General features: G+C 34.1%; 1 protein-coding gene across 1 annotated transcript in view; it reads left to right on the top strand.

Moving 5' to 3' along the window:
• KYNU (kynureninase) overlaps positions 1-24,899 on the top strand; it is a 109,739-nt gene that overhangs the window by 52,195 nt on the left and 32,645 nt on the right. The window contains 4 exon segments of the mRNA XM_082395823.1: positions 814-888; positions 3,681-3,827; positions 23,177-23,275; positions 24,063-24,136. Coding sequence (XP_082251949.1) covers positions 814-888; positions 3,681-3,827; positions 23,177-23,275; positions 24,063-24,136 — 395 coding nt within the window.

Raw genomic sequence — 24,899 nt, 5'->3', positions numbered from 1 at the left:
TTGTTTTCATAGCACACTAGCATAATTATTGGTGCTTTATAATTAAAAAAATGTATTAAGGACTAAAAGAATTTCTTGTGGTTCAAGAAAAAAAATCATACTACTTTTTCAGGAATCACAGTTGGTAAGAAATATGATTGTTCCAGACACAGACACAGACACAGATAAAAGTATATTGCAGTTTTAGTGCTGCATTTTAGTTTTAGTGTTGGAGAAACTTGATTTCTGTCTTTTCTAAGTATTCTAGCCCACACCTTGTAATTTTAAGGCACTTAATTAATGCAAATTAATAACCATGATCTTACTAAAAAGGATCAAACCCCTATCTTGAAAAACTTCAGGGTTCCTAAAATTTCTCATTCCCATTTATATCTTGGGCTCTCAATGAAGGGAACTTCTTGATGTCCTTTTCTTTTACTAGCTTACTCTTTCTAGGACAAGCCATTTCTGTACTCTCTGTTGGAGCCTAGCAAGTCCCCACTGCTCACTTTGGTTATTTTGTAAACTCTGTTTTGACTTGCATTAGATGATTTAATATCTTATTCTAAAAATCTCTTGTACTCCTAAAGTCTAGATGACCCCTACATTTCCATCCATTTCTAATATTTTGTATTTCAAAGAATGTTCAGACTGTTGCATGTAAATTATGTTAAGCAATTCTTCTCTGATATATTCTGTTTAGTCACTTTTAACCTTGACCTTGAATTTAATATAATAATATGCTTTTATTGGTATTTTATTATTTTTTTCTGAGTTATTTCAATGTACTTCTGTACACTGGACTTGATTTAATAAATCATCTTTCTTTTCCAGTATGCTATTGAGTCACAGCTTCAACTTCATGGACTTAACATTGAGAAAAGTATGCGGCTTATAAAGCCAAGAGAGGTATATGAGAAAGATAAATAAATATTCATCATTCTTCTATTTGGTATTGATTTTTTTTCTTCATTTTCTTCAAAAGTTTATTATCTTCATTACTTTAATGGAAGTTTCAAGAAAGTATAAAAGGCCTATACTCTGTTACTGTTAGGTCATTTTGCTTAAAATAGAGAATTAACTCAGAAGTATATTTATTTTAATTTTTCAAGGGCTATTACAAGCAAACTACTTTCCTATTTATACCACTGGAGTCTGCCATATTCTTCAGTGGGATGGGAGGAGATGACAAATTGCATACATCATTTTCAATTTTAAATGCCATTGCCTGTGGGTGCCATTGAAATCATGTTAAAAATTAGTGATACTTGTTGAAATTGAATGATGCCTATCTTTTATGCCCCTCCTAATCTAAGGATCAAATATTTTCCTCTGAGCTTGGCCTGGGGTATAGAAAGGGATGTGGTGTAGCAGAAAAAAACTAGGCTTAGAACCTCGCTATTACTCCCCAGGGAAATCCCAGACCCACCAACATACTGGGTATGTGACTTTCTGATAGTTACTTTATCTCTGAGATTCCTTTATATTTAAACAGACAACAAAGGAAATACCTAGTCAGGCTTGACCATATGTTCAAGGTCTAAAATACTGTGCACTTTACATTAATAAAGATATAAGGCTAAGTTGTACAGGTTTTGACCTATAAACCCAGCATCTTGTGTAATTTTGGCACCAAGAGATCCAAACAGAATAAGCTTTAGGTTTCACATATGTATGATGCTCCCAGGCTGTTAAACCAGTGTTTGAACATTAATTTCTTTCAACCCAGAACTAATTTGAGAAATTAAAGGTCTACTCTATTCACTTCTATTTGCCAACATGCAATAAATTAATGGAATAGAAAGTTCTCACAGCTTTGGAACAATATCTGTTTCATATGTTATACATAAATTGCTTATTTCCAGCAAAAATGAGCATAGCCACTAATATATCACAAGTTTTTACTTTAAAAGTGACAAGTGGGGACTTCCCTGGTGGTCCAGTGGTTTAGAATCTGCTTTCCAATGCAAGGGATGCGGGTTCGCTCCCTGGTCAGGGAACTAGGATCCCCCATGCTGCAGGGCAACTAAGCCCGCCCGCCGCCAACTAGAGAGAAGCCTGCACTCCATAACGATAGATCCTTCATGCCACAACGAGGATCCCGCGTGCCGCAACCAGGACCCGATGCAGCCAAATAAATAAATAAATAAATAAAACGAAATAGGGAACAAACTTACAGTTACCAATGGGGAAAGGTGGGGGGACAGGGCGGAGGAGAGGGATAAATTAGGAGTTTGGGGTTAACACACACACTACTATATAAAAGGTAGATAACCAACAAGACCTACTGTATAGCACAGGGAAATATACTCAATATTTAAAAAAATAAAAAAATAATAAAAGTGTGAAGTGTTGTATAGCTGTATGAGTTAATCATAATTTGGAGACCACTCTTTAGCATTACTGGATTAGAGCACATCAACATGAGAGAGGACCATATCTATCATTGAAAAATATATTTCTTATTTGCTTAATACTGATTCTTTAAAGAAATAAAGTATTAGTATATATAACACTTTCCTTACTTTTTTTTTTGAAATTATGGTAGACAAACTGTATTAGCTTCCTCTAAGGGAAAAAAAGAGTTTGGGGTTATGATATTATTAATTTTACTCTGAATTTTTTCTTAGAATCACTGAAATCCTTCTCTTTATGTATAAAGTATGCATCACTTAATAATTCAAAGATTTCATTGTCAATCCTATTTTTATAGATCATCATTTTGTAAACAAGTCTCAGACTATAAGCAGAAATTAGAGTATTATTATATTTGTGATACATATTATATATGCCTAATGTGGGATACAGTAACTGGCAAATAGTAAGTTACCAAAAATTAAAAATAATTGAAGGAAAATTCATTAATGCCTTAATGAGTTTTCCCCACATATTAATGTAGTTAATGATGCTTTGACTTCATAATCATGTCAGATTTAGCACTGTAGAAAATTCATGAAGACTTCATAAAGAGATGAGAATTATCAGGATACAAATAGACTATGTGTATCTAGCTGAGTTATTTTCACTCAAGTTGTTTATAAGACCAAATCTAAATTCATTCACAATTTTCAGAAAGTCACTGATCATTATTAGTCTTAGGTGGGGAGTTGTGGGGGAAAAGTAACTTTGATAATATTGAGTTTTATTGATATTTTCTTCATGTTTGGATCTTGATCTTTAGATTGGTGTGGAGGAGATTTTACTCTTAAACTAATAGAAAATATTGGTTAAGTTACACTCAGATGAATGATGTATACATGCCTTTTTTTTCTGGAAAAAAATGATATTAGATTGATAAGTAAAATACTAATTTCCAACAAATTTGCCTTGACATTTAATAGTTTATGGACATCCTGTACTTTCTGGTATTTTATTTGATGGGAATAAGAAGGAAACAATCTATAAGTATGTAAATAGTAAAGATTAAGTGAAAAACTGAAGAATAAAATCAAGCAGTAGGGTTTTGCAAAGATACTTTATAAACCTCTTTTTTTACTATTTTATTATCATTTCTTAATAACAAAAATCATATTCAAATACATGCTCTTGCCCAATTTTTGAAGATTATTAATCTGAAAAAAAATTATCTTTGATTTTTCTTATGGTAGGAAAGATCTCAAGGTGAATTTTAGATTGGGAAATGTAAAGGGACAAATTTGTTATTGTGGATATAATGTAACTTGTACCTAACGTGACTTTAGGGGGAAGAAACACTGAGATTAGAGGATATCCTTGAAGTAATTGAGAATGAAGGTGACTCTATTGCAGTGATCCTGTTCAGTGGTCTGCATTTTTATACTGGCCAGCTCTTTAATATGCCTGCCATCACGAAAGCCGGACAAGCAAAGGTATGTACGTCATTTCCTCCTTTGCCCCTTGTCCAGAACCTCACTCTATAGGAGTATTCAACTGCACTTCTAGTAAAATACCTTTGTTTGTGTCTGTGTAAAATTATTTAAAGAGTTTAAAAAAAGAGTAAGATATATATATGTATGATATATGACATATATATGATATATGGCATATATATATATTAAATGTATCTTAAAATATATATATATTTTGCTTTAGGCATCTCTATTTAAACCTCTTTTTGTCAATTCTGTGGTCTTACCTCCTTATTAGCATCTGCTCTCCCAATGTCTACCTCTAATCAGTAGTATAGGTGAGCTTCCTGTAAGTGATGTCATTGGTACAGAGCTGCTCAGTCAGCAGGAAGCAGACAATACTTAGGATAGTAACTATATACTAGGACTGTTAGAAGCTCAACTCTGGTGCTTTGTAATATTATAACTCATTCTATATATAATTCATACTCATTAACCCTATGTACCTGAAGAAGGGGAGATGGAGAAGAAAAGTTTATCAGTAGATGGAGTTTTACCCAGTTTACTTTAGGAAGCCATTATACTACCTATAACGAGCAATTTTCCCTCAATACTACTGAATAACACTTACATAGTTTACTATTGTGAAAGAGTAACTCTTTATATATAAGTGCTTGTAAGAAAGTGTTTTTAGTATTTGTTTGCCTGAAAAAAAAAAAAGAAATCAGAGGAACAACATTAAACAGTTACAATTTGTATTTAAAATCTTTAAATAACAGTTCTATTTGATTCAGCAATCAAATCATGTATTTAAAAAGGTGACAACTGATTATACTCTGAACATTAATAAGTTATGGGATTAATATACATGTGATATCTAGTTAATATACTCAGTTATTGAAGCTAATGAATGGAACTAATGAAAAGAAATTTAGCACCGTTATCAGCAGTCTCTAGGAATTTCCAATCAAGACTTCCAACTGGTTTAATGGGTAACTGTGAAAGTGGTGCATTACGAAAGATATAAAGATAATGTCTTCTTAATTTAGATATTAAATGTTAAGCACCAAAATAAAGGGAGGCCAATAAAATATCATATTTTAAAATGTTATGCAAGTAATCAGAAGTCCCTGATTGCCTTAGTATACATGCATGTCTCATTAAACTTCATAGAAATGAGGCAGGATGGTAAAGAAGAAAGATCATGGGTTTTGGAATCACTCAGTCTGAAATTCATATCTTGGCTAGGTCATTTAATTCTTACATGATCTCAAGCAAGCTAGTTATTTGACTTTTCTGAGTTTCTGTTTTCAAAACTGTTAATCTGGGATAACAGGACCCACTTTATAAATGCAGTGTTGATTATGAAGAGTATACAATATCTCTTGGATTGTACACATTCTACTGTTAAATGGTGGTTCCCTCCCTCCTTCCACTGTCCTCAACAAATATGAAGTTATAGAAAGTGGCTTAAATATACATTTTCTTTCATTTCCCATTAAAAAGCAAAATAAACTTGTTTAGTAGATGTTATACGTAATTCTTATTCTTAACTACTTTGCTTACTAAAACCATTTTTAGTATTTTGCACACTTTCTTTCACGTAAAAAATATGGTAAGTGCCTAGCAGGTAAAACTCTCATTGAGTTTTCAGTCAAAGAAAGGAAGGTAGGAATGAGCAGTTCCATATAAATGTAACTGCAAAGGAGTGATGGATACTATGTGAGTGAAATGGCGATCTAGCAGACTTCAATTTATCCATTATCAAAATTATTTTAACAGACATTTACTCTTGCTAGACAATCCCCTCCATTCTCAATGGAGATTTAGAAAAATTCTTTATAATGTAGACTTACATAGCTCTCTTGGGTGGTCTATGAAGATAAAGCTGAAGAGAGAGACAAAGAGAAAATTAAAGGTGTCAATCAAGAAGGAGTTGGGAAATTCGAGGGGAAAAAAAGCCATAAAAGAGCCACTGTTAGGAACAGCTAAGTGACATAAAAAAGACAAAAGTTTCCAGAAGTATGGTTGGAACCAAAAATGATGGATTAATAAAAGTCAACAAGAGTAGATTTTGAAGTAGAAACTTAATATGAAAGGGAAGTGGGGATAGGAATTTTGAAAAATATATTAAAGAAATACATGTATACCAAAAAAAGCACAAATCATAAGTGGCTTGATGAGTTATTTTGAACCCTTATAGCCATCACCCACATCAAGAAACTTCTAGAACATTTATAACACTCAGAATCCTCCTTCTCCCAAATACTGCCTATTACCTCCTCTCCAAAGGTGTACCACTCTCCTGACTTCTAACCATATATAAAAAATATATATGTATATAAAATATATATATAAAATATATATATAAAATATATATAAGCTTTGCCCATCTTTGAACTGTATATGAATGGATTAACATATATTCTTTTGTGTCTTGCTTATTTGCTATTATATTTGTGAGGTTCATCCATATTGTATGTAGCAGTTTTGCCTGTTTTTCTTTTCACTTCAGTATATTATTATAGTGTATGAAATAGTTCACAATTTATTTTTTTCCATTCTAATCAGAATAGATATTTGAGTTTCATTTCCATTTGAGGGCCATTACAAAAAATTCTACTGTGAACATTCTTATAAATTTCTTTGGGTATGCCTTCATACCCATTTCTGTTAAATATATACCTAGAATAAGAATCCTTGGAACATAAAGTATGTATATGTTAAATCCTAATCAACAATGCCAACTTTCCAAAGGTTTGTATCAATTTGTCATATACTCCCACTAGCATGTATGAGTTTCTGTTGCTCTTCATTCTCACCAATAGCGAATCTGATTAGTTTGTAATAATAATTCACTGTAGTTTTAATATGCACTTCTCTGACTATTGATGAGGTTGAGGATCTTTCAAATGTGTACTAGCTGTCTCAGAATCTTCTTTTATGAAATGCTTATTCAAGTGTCTTACCCAATTTTGTATTTGGTTATCTGTCTTTTTGTTGTAAATGGTATAGAAATTCACTCTGATGGAAAGAGAAAATACAAGATTTCTAGTGATCATCTAAAGGGAAAAATAAATTAATTAATAAAAGAACAGTTGGTAGGATGGCTCTGACTCACATAATGAATTTAGAGAATGCTGAGACTTTTTTTAACTGAGGAGAAGCCCTGGGATGGTGACAAGTGTGAGAGGCCAAGGAAAATTAAGCATAAGATCAGGCTAGAGAGCCATATTATAAGGGAAGGCCAGCATGTGAAAAGAGACATCAGTTTGAAGACACACTTTCATATTTTGTCTTAGAAGCCATCTACTTAATTTTATATTATTGGCCAACCTACCATCTTGGAGCTCTGCCTTACTTCTATATTTATATATTTTTCATATACTATTACTTATTTCTACTAATAATTTCTTTTTGTCTACACTCACTGAATGTTCCCCATTGTCCTTTGAATTACTATCCCTAAAGATTTTTAACCACTGCCACGACTCAGCTCTCACTGTCAAGTAAAAGCTACAGGCTACTCACACACTTGAAAATTGTTATTTATGAGCATCTGCCTATTACACCTGGAAGTTCTATATGCACCTTGAGATCAGTATGTTCCAGATTTGTCTCCCTCCAGAATATCCCTACTGTTTGTTTCATGCCACCATCCTTAGAGATCTTTAGACTCAACTCTGACATTTTCCTGTTCTTTACCTTTTCAACCAATCACTTCTTAATTCTACCCTCTCAGGGTTAGTCTTTCCTTTAGTATTCCTGAATCACTTATGAAGGTTTTCAGCTGCAAGAAACAAAATCCCAGAGAAAAATTAGCCAAAGATTAGGGATTTATTTTTCTCACCACAGAAGACCTGAGGCAGGAGGTTGCTAGGATGCACTCAGCAACTGAGTAGTGTTTGTGTGACATCTCCAGGGCTTTCTTAGATTTTCTTCAGTCTTTTCATGTCATGGTCACAAGGAGAGTTGTCCCAAATCCAGATATCACAATTCTATTTACAGCAGAGAGAAAGACGAAGGGAGAAGTAGCAGTACAGCTTTATCTGTCCCTTTCATCCAAAGTGCAAAGTCTTTCCCAGAAAAACCTAGCAGTTTCCTGTTTATGATTCATTGCCTTCTGAAGTAGTAGTTTCAAAGAAGCATGAGTATAGGAGTTTTTAGCTTTTATGGCCCTATAGTAGAGAGAGGCTGAGAAGAGGGGTTGGGGTTAACTTACCGACAGTACTTCTTGCATTTCCCAATTACACCCCCGTGGAGCATCACTGTTTCTACTCTGTTTCCCTCTTTCCTCTTCTAGCCCTCTTTAATATTTTTCCTTTTTTTCTCCCTTCCTTCCTTCGTCCCTCCCTCCCTCCCTTCTTTTTTTCTTTCTTCTATTTTCTTTTTTGCCTCATTTCACAAAACATTTGAAAAAAATTCGTGGAAAATTGATTAGGCTCCATAATGAAATATAAAGAGAGCGAAATAAAGAGAAAATCTATATCATCTGGTGAAATGAATAGGCTCCCCACAAATTATAATTTCTCAAGTTGAATTGTGATAAGAAATAGGTAATTAGAAATTATTGTCAATGGAAACTCTTGGTGTATAAGGTAGACTAAGTCTTGGTAACAATTAAATAGAGCCATAAATGCCTTCACTGTGATAGATGTTTTTTTCTTGCTCATGCAGCACTCAGGGATCAGCTTTCTCCAGTGCAATGATTCAGGTTACCAGTGGTTCAGGGTTGTATCCTATGGCTTTCATACCCTAGAGCTTCTGTCAATATTCAGCCAAAGAAATGGGATAAATGGATTTAAAGGGGAACACTAACATCTTAAAAACATTAGCTTAACAATGAAAAAATTTATTTCCACTTATACTCCCTCGACTAACACATGGTCATTTTTGGGAAATTAAGTATATTTGTGTGCTTAAGAAGAAGTTATAAGCCTTGCCACACCTGGAATTCAGGCATTTTTGGTTGCTGATGGAGTAGGATACTTATTCTGAAATGCAGTATAGCATTTGCATTAATGAAATATTTAGATAGTAGAGATAGAGCCAGAACTGGCCTTGAACCCACATCTTTCCATTGGTTTCTAGCATAGTTTAAATGGCTTAATTCATTTACCAATATGACTTCATTTCTCCACTTAACAAATGGGGAAGGTAATAGTGCCTACTTCATTGGTTTGTTCTACTGAGAAACAAGGAACTATTCCTAAAACACTTAGTACTTAGTGCATTGTAAGTAATCAGTAAACGTTATCAATATATAAAAAAGTCACTTTGGCATATCCAACCTACAAAAAAATAATGAATCCTTAGAAAGTGAAATATTCAGAACTTTAAACTAAAGACTCTCATTAGACACTTCTACTCTAGATTATAAAAGAAAACAATAATCTAAGCAGCATAGTTAGGACTCAATAGACTGGACTGAAAACTTTAAAGTCTGGGTAATGGACTGATAAAAATTTTAATAATCTTATCCCTAAAAAAACTCAGTGCCAACTGCTTGCATTCTACCTTCCCTCTCCAATGCCACATAAAATGGCCTACAGCACTCTGGAATTCATGGTGCCTGGCAGACAGTGGTGCCAAATAAATATTTTTTGAGTGAATGAATGATTGATTCCCTTATTTATCACATCTTTTATACTATATTACTCTACCTTATATGGATGCTGGCATGTTAGTTTTCTTTTAGCCTACTGAAAATTGAAATGCAAATGACAGCCAAAAAGAAGACTGAATTTTGCAAACCTGTGCTTTGCTTTATTAGCTTCTACCTTGTAATGTGCCACTCTCTACTGGGTATGAGTACAAACATCTCTTAGACCTAACTATAAGGTGCCTAAATTATTAATAAATAATAATCACAATTACAGCCCACACAATTTAAAAACAAAATGAATTAATTCTGGATCTAGAACATTAGACAAAAGCAGAAATATGAATAAAGACATCATTATAAAAAAGAAAGACATATTTTAGCTTTAATATAATTTAATAAAAACTGAGGTATCTAAATAACACTCATATATAAATGGCCACCTCACTGATCCATCCATTTATCTCCAGGGAAAGTTTAAATTATTGTTAAAAATGTTTTCAGACTTTTGCAGGAGACAAATGATTGATCAAGCCTCAAAATTCAACATCATCTTGGCTGAGCTTCTTCTAGTACTGAAGATTGGGAGTCAAGTCTCATGGACTATTACAACAGAATAATATCAATAATACTTGCATGAGATATCAGGATTTGAGCAATCAATCAGTTAGGAAAAATCAGTACCCGCTACTTTTGTATATAACTATAATATAAATTGGCATGTTGTATGAAATTTTTATGCATAATAAATTAACCTTTTCCAAAAAGGTTTAATATTAAGTAATCTTTACTAGAAATCATACTAATACAGCCATTCTTTCATTAAAGTCACTGCCAGTTCACCAAATAGGATCTTATCATTAGCGCATAAAAAGAATCTTGTCTCTATATTCTCTATAGTAGAGCGATACGCATTTGAATTTTTTATACATTCTTTCTATCAGTAAATATTTGAGTAGTAAATTATAATAACGGAATTCTAAATAAGAATGCCTAATTTAGCCTGGAGTGTCAGCCTGACCTTCTTAGGGAAGATGAGACAAGAGCCAGTTCTAACATTATGAGTAGGAGTTAACTAGGTAAAATCCCCTCCAGGGTGCGGACAGTATGGTGGGGCCATTCTAGATAGTTTTAAAAAATGACAGAATTACAAGGAAGCAAATATTTCAGTATAATTTGATTGTAGAAAAGATTGTATAATTTGATAGAAAAGATATAACAAGAAATGAGTTTATAAAGCAGACAGAGGCTGAGTAAAGAAGGGCCCACTAAGCCATATTATACATCTTGAGCTTCTCTTTAGTGACACAGGTAGCCATTAAAAGCTTTTAGACAATGAAAGAACTAGGTTTTGTTTTAATTTTAAAAAGATATTCCCTGCCTACAGGAATGGGTAGGAATTAGATGAGTAGGCAAAAGTAAAGAGTCAGTTGCAGTCTCTATGCAAGAATTTTAAAACTCGCTATCACGATACAGTTCAAAAGATAGGGGTACCAGAGAGCAGATCCATTTCATACTACATGAAATATTTTTCTGATATCCTAAAAGATTGTTCTTATTTAATCATATCATCCTATTGTTATTAAAGACAGATTTTGTATAATCATCAGAAATGAAGGATCTATACTGAGCTCTTGCTGTCCCACCCAGATTTGGTTCTAGCCACAGAATCCAAGGATTAAAAAAAAAAAAATATATATATATATATATATATATATATATATATATATAGAGAGAGAGAGAGAGAGAGAGAGAGAGAACAGAGACAGACAGAAACAGAGAGACAGAGAGAGAGAAGGGAAAAATGACCTAAAGTTTAGATGGAATGTCCCATTAACTATACGTCATTTACTCTGGGAATAGTGAAGGATTATTCTGTTTAGAAATATAAAGTAAACTATCCTGTTTATCCAAGCAGGAGCCTGGAGTCAATAAGTCAAAATATGTTGGTAAGGATCAGTGCCCAAGAATCTAAAAATTTTGAGCTGTCTCTAAGAAGTTTTCATCAGATGTTTTAATTTAAGCTTTTCATTAAATGGACCATGTGAGAAAGACTGATTAATTCTCAACAGAAGAGAAATTTGCACTCAAGATGTTTTAGAATTACAGATTTGAGAAAAGCAAGACTCCCAGTTGTCAATCAAGATTGTTGCTTTGGCAACCACTCTCATCAAAGCCATGGTGGACAATTATTTCTCCAGATCTAGCCTCATCTAAACCCAGGGTCCCCCAGGTGAAATATTATATTTATGGTTTTTTTTAGATGATATGCATTTTATAAAATACTTAAGTTGTCTTAGACCCAGGCTAAAACCCATATTTTTCATGCCACTTAACCAACAAAAGGGAGGCTGATTTAAGTCTTTGTTAAGCTGAAAAATGAAAGTGTTCCAACATGAAATGTACACACCCGTTTTAATTTATTCACTAATCACCATAAGAATGGAAAGGAAAAAGTGTGTCTCATGGCAATCAAGGTAGGTGGAATTTCAAAAGACCCCAGAAAAAAAAATCCCCAATAAAATGTGAGAGATTTCTCTTAATGGCCTTCTTCATGATCCCCTTCTTTAAGAAATGTTTTTTTAAATTAATTTATTTATTTATGGCTGCACTGGGTCTTCGTTGCTGCATGCGGGCTTTCTCTAGTTGCAGCAAGTGGGGGCTACTCTTCATTGCGGTGCACCGGCTTCTTACTGCGGCGGCTTCTCTTGTGGAGCACGGGCTCTAGGCGCGCGGGCTTCAGTAGTTGTGGCTCGCGGGCTGTAGAGCGCAGGCTCAGTAACTGTGGCGCACGGGCTTAGTTGCTCCGCGGCATGTGGGATCCTCCCAGACCAGGGCTCAAACCCGTGTCCCCTGCATTGACAGGCGGATTCTTAACCACTGCGCCACCAGGGACTTCCCCCCTTCTTTAATCAGTCAAATTATTTATGCAAACAAGATTAGGGATATCAAAGTTGAGTTGAAGAGACAATGTTCATTTTCCTAGCAAATTAACTTAAGTAAGGTGGTAAACAAAGAAGATAACTATCACATTGTCTATAAAAAGTAGCTTTAAGGGAAGAAATTTGAGTGACATCTTCAGAAACTATTCCATAAGCTTCTTTGCAATATTATCAAGTTCATCAGTATGTAAGTAAACTTAATAATATAAGCAAATTTGGTTGAGAAATTGACCATTTAGATTGGCATAGTAATCACTAGAAAAATCTTATGGAAGAGTGTACTTTCATTTCCTATCTAAATGGGGCTCTCTTTGATAAACAGTATCATTCTCATGTGATGGATAAATTAAATAGTTGCTTTAATGCCAGTTTATAACAGGATAGGTAGATAAAAGTAGATATGTAAAGGTTAAAAGTCACCACCCATCCAAAAAGTAACTGCCCATTGTTGGGAAGGTTGTGATTAGGCCCATGTATCTCCTATTTGATCCCTTGCTTCATGTCTTTCCCAATTATGACCGTCATTCTTCTACCATTTGTGGAATAGAGTCAAAACCACTTCAGCCTTTTATGATTGTGCATATACCTAAGTTATCAGTATCGTATTTTCCTCTGCTCTCCTTCACATACTAATAGTTAAACTAAACCAAATGTGTTGAATGTTTTCTGTCCAGATGTCATACTTTCAGTCTCCAGGCCTTTATTCTTAGCTTTCCTTCCTCCTAGAATTCCCACATATGAAGATTCTGTTCCTCCAGCTCAGCTCAACCACTACCTGCTTCACAGGTTATGATCTGGCCTAGGGATTTGCTTTGTTTAACCCTCTTTGTATACGCAAACATGGTACATTTAAAAATTTTTTAATCACATGCCAATAATGACAGATCAAGTGATTTCATATAAAAACTCCTAGTTTCAAATTACAGGTTTGGCAACACTAGACCATCTTTCCTGTAGGATAACAAGTGGCAAGCCTGAATCATAGCTCTGCCCATTAGATGGGACTTCAGTTCTTCAACACAACTCCTATTTCTACCTACTGACCTCAGCACTGAAGCAGAATGACAGCTGGTGTATATATTTCTGCTTACATAGCAGCATTCTTACAAAAAACGGTAAAGTGGAGTATTTCTTATAGGCCCAACTCATATATTTCTTGACTAACTCCTGTAGAAACATGAGGGGGTGATCCTTGACCTTCATCATAAAATTTTTCTTGCTCCTCTGTGTCAGGCTAAATCTATCTTCCTGCTGTATTTCCATAGCATGATGGAAAATGTATTATTGGTCCTCTTTTGCAGTATCTTCTAATTATTTCTATGCCTATCTTAACTATGAAATTTAGGAAGCTTTTGTCAGTAGTGTATTCAATGACTGATTGAGGGTGGACCCTACAAACTTCACAGGCTTATACTAGTGCTTTACACATACATAGTCATTTATCATTAAATGCATACCTGTTTGGCCAGTGAATGGATAAATGTGTGTTATCAGCAAGAATGGATTAGGCTGATTTTATGGATCACACATTGCATAAAAGACATAACTGTGCTCCCATTTAATTAGAATCAGAAAATTCTGAAGAATTACTTATAATGGTCAATTGCTCTAAAAATCAAAATACTTGTAAAACTTGAGTTCTTTTTCAAACTCCATTTCTACTCTTTGACACACTTAGGGCATGCAGACTGCTCCATTAAGTTATTAAATATTAAATGAACTAAATTAAGCTTGAAAAATTACCTTGAGCTATTTTTCCCATCTTGAGTATCTGAAATAAATCAAACAAACTATATTTTGTGTGAGATCCTTGCCAGCTGGAGAAAGACTCCAGAAGAGAACAGTGTTACTTGATTTGTTTTATTTTTCTTCTTTGGTTTTGTACTTACTTCTGACAATAAATAGAGGAGACAATTGCTGTTTTTTCCTGGTAAAAGAAATAGCTGAAATTTACTCTGGAAAGCACACTCTATTAGATAGTAAGACATTTCTACCTGTAAATTACACAACACTTTAGGATCTCTAGGTGTTTTTTTTTTTTTTTTTGCTTTTCCTCTCTCTCAAATCCTTTACTCTTTCTCCCCATGTAGCTGTTAGCTCTTAGCTCTGTCTCAAACCTTCTTAACTGATACCTCCCTCCTTAAATTTCACTAGCAAAATGCTCCTAATGCTCCCCACTTTCTATTTCTCATCTCTGGATTTGCCAGTCTCATCAATATTTACGTTTAAAAAGCCAGGCTAAAAGGATGAATATAGTTTCTGCAATAGTGCTTTGTACAAATGTGAATAATACTAGGTGCTGCTGATGACCTACTGTGCTTCAGGCACTTGGCATGTAGTATTTACAATATTCTCAGCTACCCTAATAGGGAGCTTATCCCATGGCGCAGTTGAGGAAACTGAGTCCAAGAGAAGTTAAGCACTTGCTCAAGCTGACTTAGCCAGCCAGTAAAGGTTAGACTTGGAGTCTGGCGCCGATACCATACCTCTCTTTCCACTATATTTTCTCCTTTTATATTTGTAGACTGATTGTGTAATGGCAAAGAGGTCTCAACATTTGGAAAGTCAAAGAAAATATATATAGCCCTCTTTCTTGGTTATTTTTTTCCATGGGAGCCTGAAACCTTTGTCTTTATGGTTGATATAACTGTCTCTTCAGTTTAGAGAATATTGAAAACCACAATTTTTACTTTGCCCCTAGATGTCAAGTATAAAGAACAGAATTATTGCTGAATAAGATTCTATTCAGTGCCAGCATTCAATAGTGGCCCAACTCAGAACCTCTAACCCACTCCTCCCAACCGCTCTCTTTAAGAGATGCCGCAAGACACTGGTGGGTCTTCTTCTGATGGGTCTCTTAGGTAGTTCTATTGGCAATAGCTCCCACCAACGATGGCCCCATTGTCATTCCTGTTAGCAGCTCTTCAGGGCCTTTAGATGTATTTGCAGGTGCCCTCCCTCTAATTAAGAGCTTACAAACTCCTATATGACTGGGAAGCTAATCTACATGACAATAGGGAGAATTTCAACAGGAAGCCCACTGAACCTTCTTATGGTAGCTGAGTTGCAGAGTACTCTCAAGAAATTTCATTGTTTCACAGGTATATTGACCCCTCACTTAATATCAGTTTCCAGGATTTAAGAGGGGGAAAGAGAGAGAGAGACAGAGACAGCGAGGGAGACAGAGAGAGAATAGATTAAGAAAAACCCCACTGTGTCTGTCTTTAAAGAATCATATGGGACATAGAGACATATAAATAGAAAACTGCTTTAGACTTTATTAATGCTTGACAAGGGTAAAAACAAATCCATGAAAGTGTCTTAGAAAATCAATCCAGTCTAATGCCACAAAAAACAGAGTTATACATGCTCCAATTCATTTTACCTTACGACTGGGTCAAAACCACATATTGCAAATTGACTCAAGAGGAAGTCAGATAGTGTGGGGAAAAATTCCCACTCAAGTTCGGAAGCTATCATTTTCCTCCAGGCATCTGTTGATAGAACTAGGGGACATAGCTATTAGGACATAGCTAGTATTCCAGACTCTGGTTGCCAGTGTTCCCCATGGGCTACCTGGCCTGCTGTGTAAGTTCCACAGCTAAAACACTTCAGGAATTTAAACGAAGGGCACCTTGAGTTATATATTAATTTCAAAAAAACATACAGCTTCCATTTCCTGTGACATAAATAGAGCCCAGAAAGGCCTCCAAAAATGCACTAGGTTGGCCATCTTCAGCACCTGAGTAGAGTTCTACCACCCCATTCAGGACTCCAAGGTTTCCATCCAAAGACAAGCTCCTTAGTTTTCCTGTGTCCATCATCTTCTTCCCAAATTTCCACCCCTTGTCACTTTACTTTTCCAACAGGACACTTCCTTCATATTTTCTTTTGGGTAACTATAGCTATAAGCTACTATATTTTCTGAAAATATGGAAGTATGGCTTGATATAAGTGGGTAATAAAATCCTAATACTGTATTAGTCTAACTTGCACAGGTTGACAAATAAATGAATATTTCAGAATGGATTCTACTTTCACTTTTTAGCTTACCCTTGAATCCAAACCAGCGTTTTTAAGTCACGGAGTGAAAGCATTCATTCTGATTTCATTTTGATTTCAAGTTAAAGGTACTCATTTTCAATTTAATTAATTCCCTGATATCTATGCACAGTCTTTGTCATGAAAGACTCTTTCTTGATTCAAAACTCTCCCTTATTGGATATCTTATCTTTTTCAAAATTAAGCTCTCTGGAAACCGAGAAGCATAGTCATGGCTCCCCAAATCCCTAGCAATAGCCCACAATGAGAGGCACAGAACAATGTTCACTTTATCAGGGCTTGTTGTCTCCTCTGTATACACATTTTGGCATAAATACCATCAATCAATAGCTCCAGGACAATGGGGGTGCTTTCTTACTCAAATTATTATGTAGGCTAAGGGTTATTTGTGATATCATCCTTCTCTGTACACTTGCATTTTAAAATAATATTTTAATAGAAGATATATTTGAAATTATTAGACCTTAACCTTGGAGTAATTCATCATATGTCTAGGGTAGAATCTTGTCTACCCTCCTAATTTTTCCTGTTTCTGTTCCTGTTTGCTGCTGAACTTAATACGAACATTTAGAATTATCAAGTCACTAGCTTCCTGGATGGAATATTGTATTTTTTTTCTCCTGCAGTACATACGCTGATTACCTATGTTTTTCTGGTATCATATATTATCTATAAGAGCCTCAGGACTAAAATAACTTCTAGTAGCATTCAGGTTCTGCCTTACAGAAAATTTTAAGTTTTGGTTCTAGTTGCCAAGCTACTTGATTTCTAAAATATTCCCTGCAGTTCCACTTGGAAGATTGTGTTTTGTCCCTTTTAACTTGTGAAAGTTCATTCTCATTTTGTATTGCTTTATGTTTTAATAGTGAGGAACAGTTACTCCCATCAAACTATTGGTATAAATAAGTGAAAGCTTAACATAATACTTCAAAAAATAGTAGACAGCTGTATTAAATAATTTGGGGAAGGAAACTGTAATACAAATTACATATTGACTTTAAGTGCAGAGTAAACACAATATAAGAAATAATGCATAGTTCCTGCTTATAACCAGAGTTGGATGAAAAGAAAAAAAAAAAAAAAGAGAAGGATATTTGAAGACAATAAATTTTAGGATGAAAGGAAAGACTTTCACAATAAAAATTCACTCTGAAATGATATACTATGTTTACAGAGATGGTAGAGGCCCCTCTTACAGAGATCTTTACTGGGTATTACTTTTTTTTAAAATTTAGTATCTGTGGATTCTTTTAAATCATAGCACTCGAATGAATTTTACAAATTTTAGTGCTTCAAGACTATGGCAAGAAACTCTACCATCTTTCATCTGCTTCTTCTTCATTTTCACCCTCCCCAGTACAATTCAACACCTCCCTAACTGTGAGCTTCCTTGGGAAATCCCAGGATCAAAGCTAACTAGCCAACCTGTTGTTATTAATCCACCATTTGTGCATATCATCTATGTAGAGTTGAACAACAACACACACATACACACACACTCCTATCATTTTTTAAAATTTTTGTTCACTGTCCTCAAGTTTTCCCATCAGTTTTTCTATTTAAGGTAATATTGTTCAAATTTATAGCAATGTACTTCTTCAGTTGTTTCCTGTGACTTTATATCAAAACAGGAGTGATGTTTAGAATACATAAAGATCTCTTTAGTATGGTGTGGAAATTGTAGTTCCCATAAACAGCCACGAGAGAAGTCACACTCCTATTACTAGTATCCAATTACTAGCCTTGAAGGGACTTGTAGGCCCCTGTAATTTACCCACCATGGTGCTAATGCCACTGCCAAGGGCATCCACTGAAGTGTGGACATGCACCCAGCTGGTATGTATGAATGACCACAGGCTATGTGACAGGCATCTCTTGCAGGTACCTCCTAAGTAACCTGGGTGCTTACTCAAGTGGCTCAAAGACAAAGGCTACTTACCTATCTTAAGTATTTTATTATTTTAACAATTATTTGAACATACAAATGCATACAAGCTGACTTTCAGTTCTGTGTATAGCTACAAATATCTTATATAATTATCCCTTTTCCCACCAAATTTGCTACTTATTGATGGTCTTCATAATTTATAGGATTTTTTTTTTTTTTTTTTTGGTGAAGAAAGAACAAACTAATAATATCTGTCCAAAGCCAATCTGTTATAGAATAAATCAATAAAGTTATCAGGACTTTAATGCTACAAGGGATAAAATTACACTGTACTATTCCATATTTCATTTTAATTAATAAACAAATAATAAACTAAATTTGAGAGACAGTGATCTAGCTCTTTACCTGGAAATCTCAGCACAGACCCTGTGTCTTATTCCACTGGTTAGAAAAATTTTTAGTATTGTGCTAGTAAAGATGGCAAACACAAAAAGTCATGATATTCCTTGTTTTATTGAAAGGGATTTTAAATATATTTTAAACTACTTTTGACTGTCCAAGAAACTTCATTTTAAAAGATGCCAAACCTGAATAAATGGTTTATGCAATAAAATTGAAACAGAAATAAAGGATATCAAATAATATTTTAACATTTAGCTTCAGTTTACAAAATATTTATTGACAATTTTATGACTTTGTTTTTTTACTTATTTATTCAACAATTGAATTATTTGAGTTCATATTATATAAAAATAGAAGACAGTTTAAGATTGGAAAATTGCTACAAGAGATTTATGCAACCAGGGCTGTAAGATGAGAGAAGCGAGAAGGTTTGGCAAAGGTATCTTCCTATGGAAGTTATCTTGTGATCAAAATCTGAGCTACCCAGGCAAATGAGGAGGGAAAGAATACCCCAGAGACAGAGAACGGTTTATGCAAATAAATGAAAGTAGGTGTAGGGCACCCGGGACAGGAAAGCTGGAAAGAACCAGATCATAAAGGTCTTTAAAAGCCATACCAAGGAAAATGAGTTACATTCTGAAGTGAACGGGGAGATCTTTGAAGGGACACAGGAAGTCTTATAACCAAATGTATGATTTAGAAAGTTCATTGGAAGAAAGCAGGCTGGAAGTAGTCCGAATGGTTAGAAGACTACTGCCATAGTTTGGGGACTGACTGTAAAGCCAGGTGACACGGTGGCTGAACACCGCTGCTGCGCTTGTATCAATTAGAGTCTGAGCAATTGTGGGTAATTTTAATAAATATCTGTTGAAAAATATTTGATTTCTAGTTTTAAAATTACATAAAGTATGCACTCAAGGGTGCGGTCTGTTTTCACACATTCATATTGTTTTACCTACTCTTATTCGTAAAATAATGAAAATGTTAACTGCATGGCTATACAGGGGTTTTGGAGAACTATTAGTTTTTTCTTTATTTTTAAGATGCTGCCATCTAGCGAAACTTTTGTAAAATCCCTTTGTGATGATCTCATGCAAGTTTGTATCTTACGGTCATTTCCTAAAAACAGTCACATTTTAATAATTTATGTTCTCTGCCACCCATGGGGAAAGAATTGTACATGCATTAAAACATACTGTAGGAGCCACAAGTGATTATTTTATATCGTGCCACAGATGTGACCACAGGGCTTTTAATAACAGGATACGGCAGGTGAAGTTTCATAGTTTCTTCATTGTGCCACTCTTTATAAATAATTGATAATAAAATAAAAGTGCTGCCTTTTTATTCCTTGAGTTTTCTAAGAAAAGTTGTGTTGTAAAAACTTGTCTAAGAGAAGTTAAGTTGTAAAAATTTCTTCATAAAAAAACACTTTAATTGGAGGTGTTGGTGAGAAAAAAGAGAATTTTAAATTCAGAACTTTTTTCCCCCAAATTTAATTTCAATATTAAAAGTGTATCTTAAAATACAAACTAATTGCATATATGTATGTGTCTGTATATATATCTATTGAACCTAGTCTGCAAATCTAAGTTTTGATGACCTCTAAATCTTGATGGAGATTAACTGTATTTCTTTCCTATTGCTCCAAAAATTTGTGTTAGCATGAAGCATCTGTCATATTTTTATGACATGTATTGCTCATTTTTTGTATTAGAAACAAAATACCTGTAAGAACTTTTTCTTTTATGATGTTCTAGCTCTGGCCACATTACAGTGAGTAAGGTTTCTAATTAACTGACTCTCCAATATATTGAGTTTTCTCTATGGAAACCAATGCTATAGGGCAGGTGTCAGCAAATCTTTTCTGTAATGGGCAAAACAGCAAATGTTTCAGACTTTTTCGTTCATATGGTCTCTGTTGCAGTGATTCATTTGTGCTTGCAAAAGCAGCCATAGACAATATCTAAACAAATGAGATTGTTGTGCTCAAATACAACTTTATTCATTAAGAACAGGTCATGGTTTGCATCCCTCTGTTCTGGGGAAAGTACCTGTAATAGCAGTTTGGGGTTATTTATTCTTAAGAGGTGTTAGAACAATATAAAATTGGTCCCTCTGCAATTATTTACTTCAAAAACTTCAATCGATAGATGTGTTTCTTCGAAGTTGCAGGAAGTCTACAAGTTTTAAGAATGTGATTATTATGTTTGCTCTTACTAAGCTAACAACAGAAGAACTCAGAGGTAAGACATGTTTGCAAAGTGAACTATCACCCCCATTTAACGATCAGCATTTTAAAAATTTTATGTCATTAACTGAGACAGAACAGAGTCAGATAGTAAGAGACTGTTAGGGTCTCAAGTCAATGTACAGGAAGAACACAGTATAGAGTCAAAAACAGCATCATTTTTATGGGTCACCTTTGTGTCAACTGATCTAGACAGGACTTGGTTGCAGGGATCCTGCTAATTTCAGCTGAGGTCACTCATGCATCTCTGGCCAACTAAGAGAATGTGGGAGAGTAGAATCCAGGCTGAGCCCAGGGGAGGATGACTCTGATCCACAATTTTTTCATCTTCCATCTGGGCCACTAGGTTGGCCGAAGCAAGTCCTTCTCATATAGGTGGTAGAGGGCAAGAGAGAGCAAGCCTCATCACTCAAGTGATTAGGAGACTCTCTTTGTATTGTATGTGCTGATGTCCCTTTGCTCAAAACAAGTCACCTGACTGATCCCAGTGGCGGAGAACTGCACCCTGTTCGCAGTGAAGGAACTGAAAAGTTACGTGGCAAAGGACATGGATACAGGAAGGGACGTAGAATGGGAACCACTAAGGCAATTTACTACAGCATGAATATACTTGATCAAATTAAATGACATGATGTGGGATTAAGTGATAAACTGAAAATTTTATTAACTCCTTCAGGTTAACAGGATATACTAAAGCAGCAGTTCTCAAACTTTTTAGTAATGCAAACCTTTTACATTCTTAAAAATCACTGATCACCTCAAAGAGGTTTTAATATTGTTTATATATATGTCTATCTATATTTACTGTATTTGTAATTAAAACAGAATTTTAAAATACATTTACTTATTTATTTTAGGACAAAAGTGGTAAACCCATTACAATTGACATAAATAATATATTGTTAGGGAAGCAAAACTGTAGTTTCTAAAAGAAACAATGAAAGGAATGTTTTATATTTGGCAGATATTTTATATAGATAGAGAGATCTTTACTGTTTGGCTTCATAGATGGCAACTGGTTTTATATATCTTCTGCATTCAATCTCTTGATTTTTTTTTTCCTTTGTGAAGCATAGGAATAAAATTGGACCTTGTACAGATATATATTGAGAAAAAGTAAAAGTAGTTTAATAGCTTTTTCAGTTAATTGTGAATATTCTTTGATACTACACCAGAATTTGACAAGTGAGAACTTCTTGGGAGTTGTGGTATGAAATGTGAAACCAAATCACTGATCTTTCTATGCTTTGCTACATTAAAATCCATTGGCTGATTTTTCATTTTGAATAGATCTTTTATCCATGCATGATATATAACAATAAGCGTTGGTCATTTGGAAAATATTGGTTCATTGTTATGCATATTTTACAAATATTGATATTTACATATTTCAGTATATGTTCTTTTTAAGATTATATATTACTTCTAAACTCATCAGAAATATCTTTAAATACTGGGAAATGGTCATATTCATAAAAGTGGATTCAAGTTTTCCAAAATTCTGCTTTATCTTGGTAACTACTTTTTTTCCTTGGCAACAAATCCTGTGAGTTATTTTCCTTAAATTGACAGACTCAATTTTCCAAAATATGTCTGTCAAATACCTAAGTATGACTTACTATTGTTTGTATATAAGTTGCTCTTTCATGCAAAAACGGTTTTCCAGTAAGCTAAAGTGGCTAATTCAGCTTGCAACTCAAATAACTGCGTAAGTGCATTACTTTGAGACAACCATCCTACTTCAGAATATGGTCAAATGTCTTATGCATAATTCCCACATTAAACTTAAAAATAGGAAAATTAAGATATTGAGATTTAATATAAATGTATTAGTTTTATACTTTTATCAAGGAGATATATAAGTGAAATTAACTTTTTCATGCTGTAACTGAATGGCTTTGACACACAATGACAGTACAAGCTTCCACTACCTTGATTTGTGCTGAGGTGCCAGCAATTTCACCCATCATTGCTTTTGCATTATCAGTGCAAATGTCAACACAGTGAAGAAGGCAAAGAATGTCTTCTTCATGGTATGAAAATTGTTTTGACCTGAAAGGGTCTTGGGAATGCCTCGGATTTTGTGACTCACTTCGTGAGTCACTGTACCAAAGGATGAACTATATTTATGGTACAGCAGTGTGTCAAAGATTTTCTTAAATATACTGTCTTTACTATTTCAAATCATTAAGCGAATTCAAAATTTATTATGTTCTTCCCCAGGGTTGTTTGGTTGGCTTTGATCTGGCACATGCAGTTGGAAATGTTGAACTCCACTTACATGAGTGGGGAGTTGATTTTGCCTGCTGGTGCTCCTACAAGGTATCAACAAACTAGTTAATATATTTTTATTCTTTTATTCCACATTGACATTAATCTAAATGTAAAACTGGATCAGTGGCCAATTTTAAGTATTTGAATTACTTACCTCCATTTCTTTCATTACTGTATTTTCTGACTTTAGTTAACTGTAGAGTCACATGATAGAATAGTATAGATTATTAAATTTTGATATTTCCATCCTCTATAGAATACTATTCCTTCAATTCCCTGGCTGCTCTGTAAAAGTCAGGAGGTTCTGGAAAAAAAGCTCCACACTGAGAACTTAATTCAAATTGATCTGAGTTTTTTGTTGATATGTTGTGAAATTTCTACATAAGTAAAGATAATTCTTATGGAATCAACTTTGTATTGACATTTGAAGACAAGTTAATTGACAGGGAGCATGGAAATAAAACCAATTTTATTTTAATTTAGGTGTTTTCAAAATATAATCTTTTATTATTATTTAAATATCTTGTGACAAAATAACTGAAATGAATGAGCTCTGAAATGAGATAAATGTCACTGGAACTGTTATCTACTAGTTGGGACAAAATTTGGCTAAAAAAGTAATAGCTATTTATTCTCGATTAATAATGCTATGTTTCATTTTTTTTCTTTAAACAAGGTAACTCCAAATTCTGTTTTATTATAAAAGTTCAAATAGGCACACATTCTGATCTTGTCAAAAGTTGGTTTCATGACAAAAAAGTCAAATTATTACATTGTTTACTTTTGTCATACATATTTAGGTAAACCCAAACAGTTTAATTTATTCTCAATCCAGTATTTAAATACAGGAGCAGGAGGTCTTGCTGGTGCCTTTGTCCATGAAAAGCATGCCTATACAATTAAACCTGCGTAAGTACTATCTTTAGATTCTTCTTTGGTGATGAATAAATGAATTTGCATTAATAATGTGCTAAATTTACATAAGCTCTTTAAGATGCTATCCAATAAGAATCTGGACTGATTATAATTATTTTACTACTCTATGAACAATGATATGCTTTATCGGAAATAAATGGTTTCCAAAGAGTTCACTTGGTTGAACAAGAAATTTAATCACAAAAGGGAAGCTTCAAGGCTAAAAATGAGTCCCTGTAATCATGCAGAGCAGATGGTTTAATGTGAAGAGACTACTTAACTTTTTTTCAAAAATTAGACTTTAGAAAATTTCAGGTTTCTCACATTGATGAATAAATCAAAGGCAACTAGAGCTGTGCCTAATAGAGCTTAAAAGTGGTATGTGATTATTAAAATTACATCTACCTTTAAAGCTGGAAACTTATAAGATGGTCTTGTAAGGAGTATCTTCTGTCCTAAAAAATTTTATAATCCATGAAAACTGAAGAAGCTGAACACTGAACAACAGACTGACTACATAAAAAGAAATACTTTTCAATTTTTATATAGCACTCCATTTTTTTAGAGCGAGTATAAATGCAAATGTGATACACCAACAAATTTACACATTTTTATTTGACTGGGGAACTCTTAAGTGTTTCAATTTTTTTTATCTGGTATGGAGATAAAGAAATAATATTCTGTAAAAAAAATCCTTTCAAAGTTGTATCAGAGTGTATGTGATGAGGAGACTGTCTAGACTCCTAATAGGTAATAT

Source organism: Balaenoptera borealis, assembly GCF_965194805.1.
Source record: "Balaenoptera borealis genome assembly, chromosome: 6".
NCBI lineage: Eukaryota > Metazoa > Chordata > Mammalia > Artiodactyla > Balaenopteridae > Balaenoptera > Balaenoptera borealis.
The sequence above is the reverse complement of the archived record's forward strand: the minus strand, read 5'-3'. Positions and strand labels throughout refer to the sequence as shown.